The sequence below is a fragment of the Mesoplodon mirus genome, assembly GCF_964341445.2.
Source record: "Mesoplodon mirus genome assembly, chromosome: 2".
Classification (NCBI taxonomy): Eukaryota; Metazoa; Chordata; class Mammalia; order Artiodactyla; family Ziphiidae; genus Mesoplodon; species Mesoplodon mirus.
The window spans coordinates 22257447-22270619 of NC_138977.1; the positions used below are offsets into that span (position 1 = coordinate 22257447).

At 37.4% G+C, this 13173-nt stretch overlaps 1 protein-coding gene across 3 annotated transcripts in view; it reads right to left on the minus strand.

Annotated features, from left to right (window-relative positions):
• The window catches only part of GRID2 (glutamate ionotropic receptor delta type subunit 2), a gene marked incomplete at its 3' end in the record, with an annotated part of 1368259 nt that overhangs the window by 250411 nt on the left and 1104675 nt on the right, over positions 1-13173 (minus strand). For all 3 annotated transcript variants that reach the window (XM_082605769.1, XM_082605770.1, XM_082605768.1), the window contains one exon: positions 4677-4872. In XM_082605769.1, coding sequence (XP_082461895.1) covers positions 4677-4872 — 196 coding nt within the window. The remainder of the gene's footprint in view (positions 1-4676; positions 4873-13173) is intronic.

A 13173-nucleotide genomic window follows, 5' to 3' on the forward strand; every position in this document is an offset into this window, starting at 1 on the left:
CACGTGCTGCGGAGTGGCTGGGCCCGTGAGCCATGGCCGCTGAGCCTGCGCGTCCGGAGCCTGTGCTCCGCAACGGGAGAGGCCACAGCAGTGAGAGGCCCGCGTACCACACAAAAAGAAGAAAAAGAACTGTTATATTTTTCAAATCACATTTTTTCCTACTTATGCAAAACGTCCTAGGAAGAGGAAGGCAGAAACATTTCTTCTAGTTTAATTAGGCTAGTGTGGTACAGGCAAAATGTCTCCCAAGAAGAGCAGATCAGAACTCATTTACCTAATCCTCATTTGTACAGGTTTCTTTGGTATGAGCAGAACAAAGACGTTAGAAGCAACCAGGACCTACCTTCAAGTAAGAGAAACTTAAAGAGGCTGGCAGCCACAATTAGAAACAAGCACAACCTGAGGCATTAATGGGATCTATTCAAAATTACACCTAGATTGGGAGTATTGTTTTCACAGGGATGCAGTCTTTGCTGGAAGGGAATTACTATATATATGAATTCCTGTCAAAGGTAGAAGTTTGGTCTTTTGCGGAATACTGACCTAGAAGACCTCAGAGGTCTTTTCTGCCTGCACAAATTAGAAATCAGTGACAGAGAACAGGAAGCTGCTGTGTGAGATGTGTGTGCAAGACCGGTTACTTGAGGAAGAGCCCATCAGCCACATTCCATGTCTTGTAGTTCTCAATCTCATGAACTCCAGTGAGCTTTAGCAGGTGAGAGGCTATTGTTTGTTGGTTGGTTGGTTCTGTGTTTTAATAAAAACTGGCTAAGACCTTGAAAACTGAACCAAGATACATTTTATTATAACTACCTAGTCTCTGTCTAATCAGTGTTCAGCTGTCTCTGATATTGGTTGGAAGAAATATATACAATCAGCAAATTTCACTTTGATATTTTCCATTATAAATCAATAAAAACATTCTTCACTACTCCTCTAGTAAATCCAAAAACTGAGAACATGGGGTGTAATAAATACTTGGGGCCTTGATGTGTAGTTTTAAAATCATAAGCCCTCTTTATCAGCAGACTATCAGGGAACAGAAATTGCTCTCTACTTCTTTTATTGCATTATCTTTTTTATTATGTCATGATTTTAGGTTAACCTTAGGAAATACCAAATAATAATGCTTTGTAATAACAAATCACACATACATTCTTTCATGTAAACTTCAGGATCATCTTAAGAGTTTATTATTCTAATCGAACTATTTATTGATGCTTTTACATATATATATTTAATAATGAGAAAAACCGTAAGAGGTAGAAATTATCAATATGATGATAAAAATTCTGAGCCTCAGAGATTTTAAGTAACTAGTCACATTTACACATTTTACTTAAAAATATGAACTGGATATACACCTAGGTTGTATGCCTACAAAGCCCAGGCTTTTAATTCTCATACTGTGATAATTTTATAGCTGAGTAGAGTGAGCCTTAGAGAAATCAAGTGATTTGTCCAACGTTATACAGCTGAGAACTGGAAGAACCAAGAAAGAAAACCAGATAGTTTTTTCTAAAACCAGAGTTCTTTCTACTCTTCCTAATAGCTTTTTTTTTTTAATGTATGACATTTAACAACAGCATAAGAAACACTAGCCCAAGTTGAAAGGTGATGGAATGGCTACATATTTAAATAAAAAGAAACATGGGGCTTCCCTGGTGGTGCAGTGGTTGAGAATCTGCCTGCCGATGCAGGGGACATGGGTTGTGCCCTGGTATGGGAAGATCCCACATGCCGTGGAGCAGCTGGGCCCGTGAGCCATGGCTGCTGAGCCTGCGTGTCCAGAGCCTGTGCTCCGCAATGGGAGAGGCCACAACAGTGAGAGGATGGCGTACCGCAAAAAAAAAATAAAAATAAAAGAATAAAGAAACATGAAAGCCTAAAGAGTAATTAAATTTCTCAGCATATGCTGCAAGACTGTCAATAGCTGAGTCTAAAACAATTTTATTTCATAGAATCTCAGGAATTTTCTCAGTGTGAATATTTACAGTTTACTTTTACATTTACACATGGGTCAAATTAAATTCCATATGGCCAAATAACTTAAATTAAAAAAAAAACCCAGAAAATGTAGGAAACTGTATGTACATACTTAAAAGTTAAGAGGTTTTCTTAAAGAACACTTAGAAGACCTTAGAAGATATATATGTATATCTTACATACATGACTGCTTAAAGCTTCTATGTAGCAACTGATGTCCTATATCTCTATGATTTATATATTATATTGAAAATACCAGGGTGTAGGAAGTGTAACCAGTTTGTATTAATACCAGGAATGAAGGGTAATAGTGTGTGTGTGTGTGTGTGTGTGTGTGTGTGTGTGTGTAAGAACATGGGAACAAAAAATAAAACGAGGTCTTATTTACTTGACTGGCTACTTCAGAAAGTTACAAGTTTCTTATGGTCTCACTATTTCTATTCTTTGCATACTCTTACCCAATTCCCATATATCAGTTACAGTGATCTTGACAGATAAAAATGAATCATAACATTTCCCTATTTCAGCAGCATTTTTTGCCATTCAAATAAAATCCAAGTTCTTAATAATGGGCAAGGTCCTACTTGATCTATCCCCTGCATACTAAACTCATTCCACATTTTTGCATTCAATAGTCTCCAGTTCATGCTGATTTTAAATTGGTTTCTTGAATGGACCTTCAGACCTTAGCTTATACTAAGCATTGCCTGGATGCTCTGTCACCCTCTCTTCTACATGATCAGGCAGATCATAGATAATATCTTATGTCCTCTGGAACTTACCTGATCACTGTTTCTCAAATAGATTTCCTTCTTAATTTCTACAATAGCACCCTATTTGTCTTTTTGATAGCATTTGTCACAATTTAAGTCATTTTGTTTGATCATATATTTTAGTTTCCTTTTCTCTCTCTCCCACCAGACCCTGTATTTCATGAATCCAGTGGTCATTCCTCTGTGATTGAGTTTACCTCCAGTTCCTACCTCAGTGCCTGGTACATAACTGTTACTTAGCAAATATTGGATGAATGAATGAATAAATAATGAATTGGTGAATATATATGTTTAAAAGTTATTTTTATTCTGAATCTGTATGTCTGGAGAAAAGAAAATGAATTTTCTCTGGAATGTTATGGTATAGAAAAAAGCTGTAAAGTGTGAGGAGCTTTGGATCTAAAATGGATAGAAATACAAATTGTGAACTTCAATTTATCCTTATACGCAAGAAAGCAAAACTGTTTTTAACAGTAGACAATATGAAGGAAAATAACTCTTCCCAAAACCATTATTCTGAGGCTTAAATTCATTCACATACAATGAGTACCTAGTAAATCCTAAAACCTATCCTCCCTTCTCCCCCAGACAACATATAGTACAGGTCCATTCACCTGCCCAATCTCACCTGCCCCCCACTCCATGCCCCCAGTAATTGGAGGGCACTGTGTTTAATTTCTAAAAGCCAATGGGCCTCTGGACAAAGACAAGAGGATCAATACCTGGGCCCTGGGAAACTGGGATTAATATAATGAGGATGAAGGAGTTAGAGGCCATTGCTAACATTTCAAGGACATTCTCTTATTTAAAAGCATCATTAGTACTTGCAAAGAGGTTTATGTCACCATTATCAGTTTTTAAATAATGATATCAATGTAGAGACTGAAAAAATTACCAGGGTAATGCTAGGGAACCATCGCAATAGCAACAGCAGATAAAGGAAAACATATGAAAAGGCACAGAATAATGCTAGATCCTGTGGCAGAATAACTTTTATAGTCATCAAAACATTCTCCAACATGGTATTATTGAGTTTGCCTTTTGAACAGGGAACTCAGACTTGGAGTCCAAATTATTCTGCTGTGAAACGTTACATAAAAAAGTATATACCATCATTGATGCTGCTATTAGACATTCATTCATTCATTCAGTCGTCCCATAATTACTTATTGAATGCCAACCCTTAGGATTTTCACTCTAATAGCCACTGGGATAATTTCAAGCAAAAATCATTCAGTTCTCTCATGGAGGTTGATGGGGTCTGAGGAAGAAAGAATTACTTCTGTGTAGAAGTTTATAAACCACGGCCCAGAATAAAAAGTAGCTTCATGTTTTTTACACAAAGGACTGCTTTCTAAGTTGTTGTTTTTTTTAAAATAACTTCTAAATGATGGTTTTATAAAAATAAGATATAAATAAAGATTTTCACTTTTGGAAACAGAAACAGACTTTCGTAGAAACCTTATTTGTGGAGAAGATTAACTGTTACAGAGAGCTTCACATAATCATAACATAAATTTTTCATCGAAAAACAAATGCAGTGTAGAAAATACCCTGAATCATTTGAAAAAACTGGATAAGCTGAATGATATTTGGAATGGGATTTGTCAAAATCTTTTCAAGTCTTCATGTGCATATGTCCTTGACCCTGTTCTGAACAAAATACAAGCTCATGTTTTCTAGCTTTGGAATTCCATTGGAAAAGGATCCTTTAGACACACCACAGAAATCTGTCAATTCCCTCTACTGGTACAGCGAGTTACCTCAAAATCTTCTTAAATCAATAAAAGGTATAATTTAACTGAAAACTCTATGTCAAAGTTAAAATTTTAAAAAGGAAGTAAACCAAACTCAGCTTAGCAATTCCAATATGGGGGAGAAAATGGTAAACTATGAATGAAGAACTATGGCCAGTACCTTTTGAATGCCTGCTTGGGACTCCAGAACGTTATTCTCTGATCCATTGCTTCGGTTGATCATCCGCCACATTTGGGAATACATGCTGTCCCTCTCAAAAGGATTCATTCCCTTCATGCGAACATGTTCATATACTGCAGAGTCCAGGACTGTGCCATAAGGGATATCTGTTTGCTTGGAAAGGTCCTGGAGAGACCTTGATTATTGGGAGAGCAGAGAGACACAAGAAAGAGTACTGAATATTTTCAAGTGGAAATAAAGTTAAAAGAAGCAAAAAGTAATATATGTAAATACAAATGTCAAATTGCTTTTCTTATTTTGTTGTTTCTTAATATTAAGATGTAATATATAAGGAGAATTGCTTTACCAGTGTATGGCACTTACATAGATCACAAGAAGACAAAAATCATTACTGAAGGAAAGGTGGAATTTCTAGTGATAGGGCAATGCTATTTTTGTTTTCACTGTGAAAAAAAATCTAGCAATTCCATCAAAGACAAATTAAATTACATTGCTAGATAGTCATATAATCATTTAGGTTTTAAAAAATGTCAATACATTACAAGCCTTAAACCTATGTTCTTTTAGGTGGCAAGGCTTAAATATTTTTATAAAATAATTACGTTTTGTATAAACAACATGTTTAAGTAGATGTATACTTAAAAATTAGTATTTGTAATAGTCATTACTTATTGAGTGGCTGCTACATACATGCTAGGCAGTTGGCACACAGTATCCTTACAGCAATGCCTCATGCTCAGAACTACTTCACCCATTTTATAGGTAAGAAAACTTAAGTAGAGGGAATAAAGGACTAGCTCAGTGTGGGATAGAGATAGAATTCAAATGTAGATCTGACCAGCTCCCAAAACCATATTATTTCTACTGCAAGATGCTGACTCTTCTCTGTATTTATTTTGCTAGATTTGCTTTAAGTGGCTGTGTGTGTTTGTGTGTGTGTGTGTGTGTGTGTGTGTGAGAGAGAGAGAGAGAGAGAGAGAGAGAGAGAGAGAGAGAGAGATATTTCTATATGTATTCAAATAGAATAAATTTCATGCTTTTGGATAGCTGAATATGTTTTCAGCTTTCTCTTTTACAGAATAATGCTCCAGGATTTCCAAATCAATCTTTGAGTTACAGATTGTATCTACTTGTCCCAGGTTATTCGTCTCTAAATTGATGGTCGATGTCCTTATATTTGAGTTTCTGAGCCACTCTATATTTTCTAACTTAGAGAACCAATTACCACTTCACTGGAACTCATTGAATTTGTGTAGGTGTCCAACCCTAATGACTGACATTTAAGAACAAATATGTGTCTTTGGAATACTGTCCAAAATTAGATGCTGGCACGCTTCAAACTCACTAACCTCTGAGAATGGGAGCAGATGCTTTGAAGCACTATAGTATATATTGAACAAGAACAAATACCCACAGCCCTCCACAATCACGGGCCATGAATGTCATGTTACGTTTACCTCTGACCTTTTGGTCTGTTTCTAGATGGCGTTTGCTCATGATTTCCTGGGGGTCTTTGCAACTAACACTAACATTGGGCAAGACTATTGGGAATACTCTTGCAGGTCACTGTTTCCATCATGTGCAAAACTGTGTGGCAAACAATACATTATGGGTCGTGTTTGTTAGAGGAATATTTGTGACAATTTCTAATGATAACTTTCAGCAAAATTTAATCTGCATTTTCTTGAGTTTTATGTTGTCAGTGTGTATCATGTACTCTATGGAAAAGAGTGAGATCATGGTAATTCCTTTTTGCTCTACACTTCTGCTGCATAAAATGATGCACTTAAAAATTACTATTTGAAGGGAAGAATTTCCTGGAATATCCTACAACTATTGAGCTAATTCTACCATTTGTAAAAGCTAAAGTGAAAGCATAAATAAATAGTGAGGGGGGCTTCCCTGGTCAGGCAGTGGTGAAGAATCCACCTGCCAATGCAGGGGACATGGGTTCGATCCCTGGTCCTAGAAGATCCCACATGCCACGGAGCAACTAAGCCCATGCACCACAACTACTGAGCCTCTGTTCTAGAGACCGCGAGCCACAACTGCTGAAGCCGGAGCACCTAGAGCCCGTGCTCCACAACAAGAGAAGCCACCGCAATGAGAAGCCTGTGCATCGCAATGAAGAGTAGCCCCTGCTCACCGCAACTAGAGAGAGCCCGTGTGCAGCAACAAAGACCCAAACGCAGCCAAAAATAAATAAATAAACAAAAATAAATAAATAAGTTAAAAAAAATAATGAGGGCAGAAGCAGGAATAAAAGTGAGCTACAGGTAGCTAGGGTGCAACCTAATACCAGAGTGACAGGGCATTTGGTAGGAACATACCATAATTATCTTGGTAATAGTATAGCAATAAGAATTTTGTTTCAAACGAACAAGTTACTTCTTATTTACTAATGTTTCCAGCAGTAGGAGTAAAACTATATTCAAAACATTAACATTTTAACATATTTCCCACTGTTTAGCGATGATCTAAACTGGTTACAGGGGGAAGAAATGAAACTTATCAATACAGGTTATCATAGCATGACTCATTCACTCAATATCTGTAAATACAAGGGCAAGTTTAGGTAGATGTACAGAGCTTGCACTTTCTAGGACCTAAAGGTGTATGGCTAGAGAAGGTCATGTTAGGATTCATCAGAAACCCTCCCAGGATAGGATTGGCTCCTTGCTGACTAGTAGTTCTGGCAATCAATCTTGATTATAACTTTCAGAAGTTTTCCACTTAGTGAGATCATAGTGTAGGGGTGAACAATGTTTATGCCTATATCTAAGTATATAACTGGTTTGCTCAAATAGTCATACTAGTAAAATACTGCTAAATAAATTAATACTCCTTCTTAGCCTTCTGTGAAAAGTAAATTGAAATCATGTGTTGGGATCTTTAATATAATCAAGTTTCTGTGCCATAGTATCACCTTAAATATTAGCTTTGAACTTGAATGTAGAATTATAATACAAACGGGTTTTTAGCTGGCAAAACTGTTTTATACACAAAAAAACTTAAAACAGTATATTAAAATGTTGCCTGTGTGAAGTTCTTGATGTCAGAAAAAAGCAGTTTATTTTCAACGTAATTCAAATTTAGAATAGCAGAGCATTTTGTAACTTAGAGCAAAGATATGTTCCCTCTAGCTTCATTTCTGATACCATGTTCAGCTTATAAATTTGCCGTGAGATCTGCTTGCAATAAAAATTATAGCTTGTCTGATTCAGTGTCGTTCCTTTATAGTACACCAAGATAGCACACCAAAGGTGACAAAAATAAAATAAAGCAAAATGAAGTGAGAACAAAGAGCTTATTATGGAAAAAAGAAAGCTGTTTTAGGAGCCCAACAGAGAAAGGGAATACCTATTATAAGTAGTAATTTTGTTATTTTCACGCGCATAATATTTTAGATCTGCAGAAATGCTATGGCCTATATTATGAGGTCCAAAAAGAAATCAAGTAGGTTTTCCGCGAGTGGTAATCCTCAAGAACATTATATCTTAAGGTCAACATCTGAGTGGATATTATTTAGACATGCCAATCATTGGTTTAAATGCAAAACAATTATAAAATAATCAACAAGCCCCTAATACATACATTAATTTACCTTGGCAAATATTGACATTTCTTTTTTTACAACTGGCAGTGTTTACCCAGGCCACAGAAGAAATGGGAAAATATAGAGCATTCTACAAAAAGAGTTAGCTGTGAATATACTCATACTAGTATAGTCTATCTTTCTACCTAACCTCACAAAACCTACATACACTCACATAAAATTCCGCAAATGATCAATTCTGTGAATCTATTACATCTGAGCCCTCCTCTTCCAGCCCCACACTCAGACTCATGCACACAGTAAAAATGAGTGTCCACAGCTACACATGGTGAACGCTAAAAGAAAGCAAATGCTTTTCCACCCTAATCAGTCTTATTTTCTCAACATCTTACTGAGATTCTTTTATTTCTTGTACTGGTGTCCTATACAACTAGCGACTCATGGATACTAAACAATACTGTCTGATAGGTAAGTGGTATTTAACTGTTTGCTTGAACATTACATATACTGAGAAACTGTAATTTAGGACACTTCTGTGGAAGTAAATTGTAGGAATTTGGGTGGATCTAGGCTGATTACAAACTCTTTCCATGAGAAGAATAAACACTTAAAGACCTTCAAGCATTGAAAATTAATTTTGATACATGTGATAGTCTGATATTAGCTACATCTGATAGCAATGATATTGGGTAGGTTAGATTTTTTGTTTTTTTTTGCGGTATGCGGGCCTCTCACTGCTGTGGCCTCTCCCATTGAGAAGCACAGGCTCCGGACGTGCAGGCTCAGCGGCCATGGCTCACAGGCCCAGCCGCTCCGCGGCATGTGGGATCTTCCCGGACCGGGGCACGATCCCGTGTCCCCTGCATCTGCAGGTGGACTCTCAACCACTGTGCCACCAGGGAAGCCCAAGGGTAGGTTAGATTTTAAAGGCAAGCAGGTTTGTAATATTTGTGAGCTGTGTGATGTTAGGTGGTAGCTCTTAACCTTACTTTCCTCATCTATAAATGGAGAGAGTAACAGCGTCCTCCACAAAGAGTGACTAGTGTCATCATATCAGTATTCAATCAAGCTATCGTTTTTATACAAAGATTATTATTATAATAATTCCTCAACTTATAATGCCCTTTTAATGATTTTTAATGGATTTTGTGTGTGTGTGTGTGTGTTTGCATGTGTGTGTGTGTGTGTGTGGCAGGATGACTCCTTATATTGTTAATGAGGAGATTCATGAATTGGAGTTGAATTAATGTCTCATCTCCTTTCCAAGTACAAGAATGTATGACTCTATGATACTAAATGGTAACTTTCTTCATAGCAAATTCTTTGGGACATTTATATGACTTTGCTAATGAAATTATCTTACAATGAATGTGTTGCTACTTACATTTCTAAAGCTGTCAACCAGTTAAAAATCTAATGCCTATACCCTCTGCAGTGAACTTTCACTCATATTTTTACCTATTTTCCTTTAATAAGAGAATAGCTCTTACCTACATAAACTGTAAAATAACTCTCATAGGCCTTTCTTTTCCATCTACTCCTCCCTTTCTCTGTTTCTCTCTCTCTGCCTGCCTGCCTGCCTTCCTTCCTTCCTTCCTTCCTTCCTCCCCCCTCTCTTTCTCTCTCCCTTTTTTTTTCCTCTCTCTTTTTTTCTTTCATATTTGAGTCTGGTTGTATGTTATGCTCACCAACAAATGACAAGAGTGAGCTGCCAGCTTTAGCTGTGGGGAATTTTACGTCTAATCCCATTTTTAACGGATTGAAACATGGTCGACTCAAGTTATCACATCAGAAGGATTTTTCTTCAGGGGGAGAAAATGGAACGTGGTTGATAGGATAGGTGCTAGATGCTTCAGGCAAAGGGGCTGGCCATGAAAGAGAGACAAACAAGCAGGGGTACATTAAAAGTGTCCTCCAGCTCAGTTCAGGACTTTTCTCCCACACTCTCTCCCCAGTTTCCTCCTCTGGATGCTAATTTCAGCATTTGCGAAAGGACACATTTTGTTGTAACTCCAAGAGCCCATTAGTAACCACATAAAGAGCCTGCTTGGTGCCCACTGCAGTTCATTGGTTGCAGTGGTTGAGAGCTGTCATGGGCAGGGCACAGAGGCAGGTTTTCCAAGCACAAAAAGTACTCCAAAAGTTAACACTTAAAGAACAACTACATGCCATAATGGAGGGCCAGCAGAGTGAACATTAGTGTTATAGAGACCCAAGAAGCAGAAAAAAGGATTGGAGAATGTATTGAGGTGGTCAGGTAAGGCAGGCTGGCCACTGAGGGGTGCTGATGACAGCTGTGCACTGGGCAACCTCTTTGCTTCTAAAAACATGGAGTTTGAAGATGTAAAGATTTGAGTTTCAATCCTTGGAAAAATTAAAATTCTCCAAATTGCAATTCCTTTCCCTGTTAAATAGGGGAAACAATCATTTTATAATAAGGTATCTGCAAGTTTGAAGTAGATTTTGATACAAGACATCTAGCCTAGAACTTACTCTTTTTTTTTTTTTTTTTTTTTTTTTTTTTGTGGTGCACGGGCCTCTCACTGTTGTGGCCTCTCCTGTTGCGGAGCACAGGCTCCGGACACACAGGCTCAGCGGCCATGGCTCACGGGCCCAGCCGCTCCGCAGCATGTGGGATCTTCCCGGACCGGGGCACAAACCCGCGTCCCCTGCATCGGCAGGCGGACTCTCAACCACTGCACCACCAGGGAAGCCCTAGAACTTACTCTTTAAGTGCTCAATTACTGATAGTTGCAGTTATTAATTTATTACTATTATTGCTGTTACTTTGTCCTCTATTATGATTTCTAGAATTGCCATCTTTTGATTTTTCCCATCAATAGATTCATCTCAGCTAAAGCTCTTCCTCATCTGTCACCTTTAACTCCCACACCCCATCTAACCACTCAACAAGTTTTGTACATTTTTACCTCCTCAATCTTGGGAATCTGTCACTACCTTTGCCTTTCCATTGCCAATACCCTCATCATTTCTACCTAGAAAATTATTTCTAAGCTTTTCCCCGATCTCTACTCCCACCTACCCCTAATCCATCCTCCATACCACAGCTAACATGCTCTTTCTGATATTCAAATCTGATCCCATCCCTCATTATTTAAATACTTCCTGTATACCTCACTGCCCTTAGAAAATGGTTTAAACTCTATAGCATTCAAGATCCTTCAAAAATTTGGCCTAAAAACTTTTTTTTTTTCATTTTCAAAAACAACATTTTTCTTCACTCATATTCACAGTATATGGCAAACAGACCATTTCATCATTCCTTGCTTGGTAGGTGTTTTCTCAGCTTAAGATCTTTCCTGGTCTTCCCAGGTGAATTTTTTCCCTTCAAGATCAAACTCAGCTGCTTCTTCTGTGCTCTTCTAATACTTAAAATATGTTCACATCTTAGCATTGTGGTTCGAAATTTTACTTCTTTGTTACCTCATTAGAATGCATGTTACTGATTTTTTAAAAATGTTATTTATTTATTTTATTTATCTTGAAACTCAGAACCTAGCCCAGGGTCTGAAAAATAGCAATCAATGAGGTTCATTTGTTTTGGCTGCACTTCTTTATTAGAAAGATGCTTTCATCTTGGAAAACCAGCATTCCCAGTAAACTAGCATTGCATAAAAATGGGAATTTTACTATATATTACCAGCCATTCTGTGGGTGATTAATCATGGCCAGCAGTATTTTGTAGGAAAAATTTTTTTTTTTTTTAGAAAACACAACTTTTTAAAAGAGAGCTTTGGAAATTTTCCCTATATCAAAATCAGCTGCAAAAACTTTATTGGACCACCAGTGAATTGTTTGCAAACAAGACAGTTTGCCATAAATAAATTCAGATGCAAGGCAAATACAAAGAAAAATTAAACAAATAGGACTGAAACAAAATATCTGGAAAAGCTGAGGTATAGTCCAATGTTCTGGTAAACATGGGATCCAGTACAAGGTGGAATGTCTATTCCTGAGAGGGATACTTATTCAGCAGTGTGGAAACAGAGATGACAGTTTAGTGGTTGGTTTGATGAGTGATTTCTGATTAAAATATCAGAAGCAAACTGAAGTGGTGAAGAAAATTGCTCAACTAACTCTGCTAACTGAAATGATTAAAACAATGTAAAAGAATTCACGGTTTTAGTAGCTAAAGAAGAGATAAGCACCAGAACAAAGAGAGAATAGTCACCTTTGGTGATACTGAGTGTTATTATATAAAGCTGAACTTTAGGATTTTGTTCTTTCAAGGGTTGAGTATTTACATAAAGAGGAAGAAGTCTCAAGAATATGAATGCTCTACTTATAGGAGAACAGATAAGCATATGGAAAGGCTTCCTGTCTCCTACTGCAATGTAGCTAATGGCCACTTGTCCTTTGAGAAACCACATTCTGAATCCTAGTAGCTCCTTTTGCTCAGTGAAGTTTTCCCAGCTCCTCAGACACAAGTTTGGAAAGGAAGTCTGATGAAACATAAGGGTATCAAGGCTAAATGGTACGGTAAGCAGGACTCTTAACACTCCTTGATGTCAGAAGAAAATCTGGTTTGCAGATGGTTCAGTCCATACTGAAGAGCTCAGTGAGAACTATTTTAAGTGCATCAGGGCTAACGCTATTTAATGAAAGCAGGCTTAGCAAAGAGTTGGATATTCTTTAGCCCAATAATGCTAGGTTTCTTATTTTAAAAAGATTAAGGTCAAAGTCACAGTAGTGGAGGAAATACAATTCTCTCATAGAAGATGAGATTGTATAGTGTAAAACACTATAATTTATGGAGCAAGATAATTCAGGAGGAACCCAGACACAGCTATCTCTAGTGGAGAGGATGTGTGTGTGTTTTTCTTTCTCTCATGGTGCCAGAATTTTTTTTTTTTTCAAGGCAGCAGAAGTCTGAAGTCTGAGGCCGACAAGTTTGAAGGA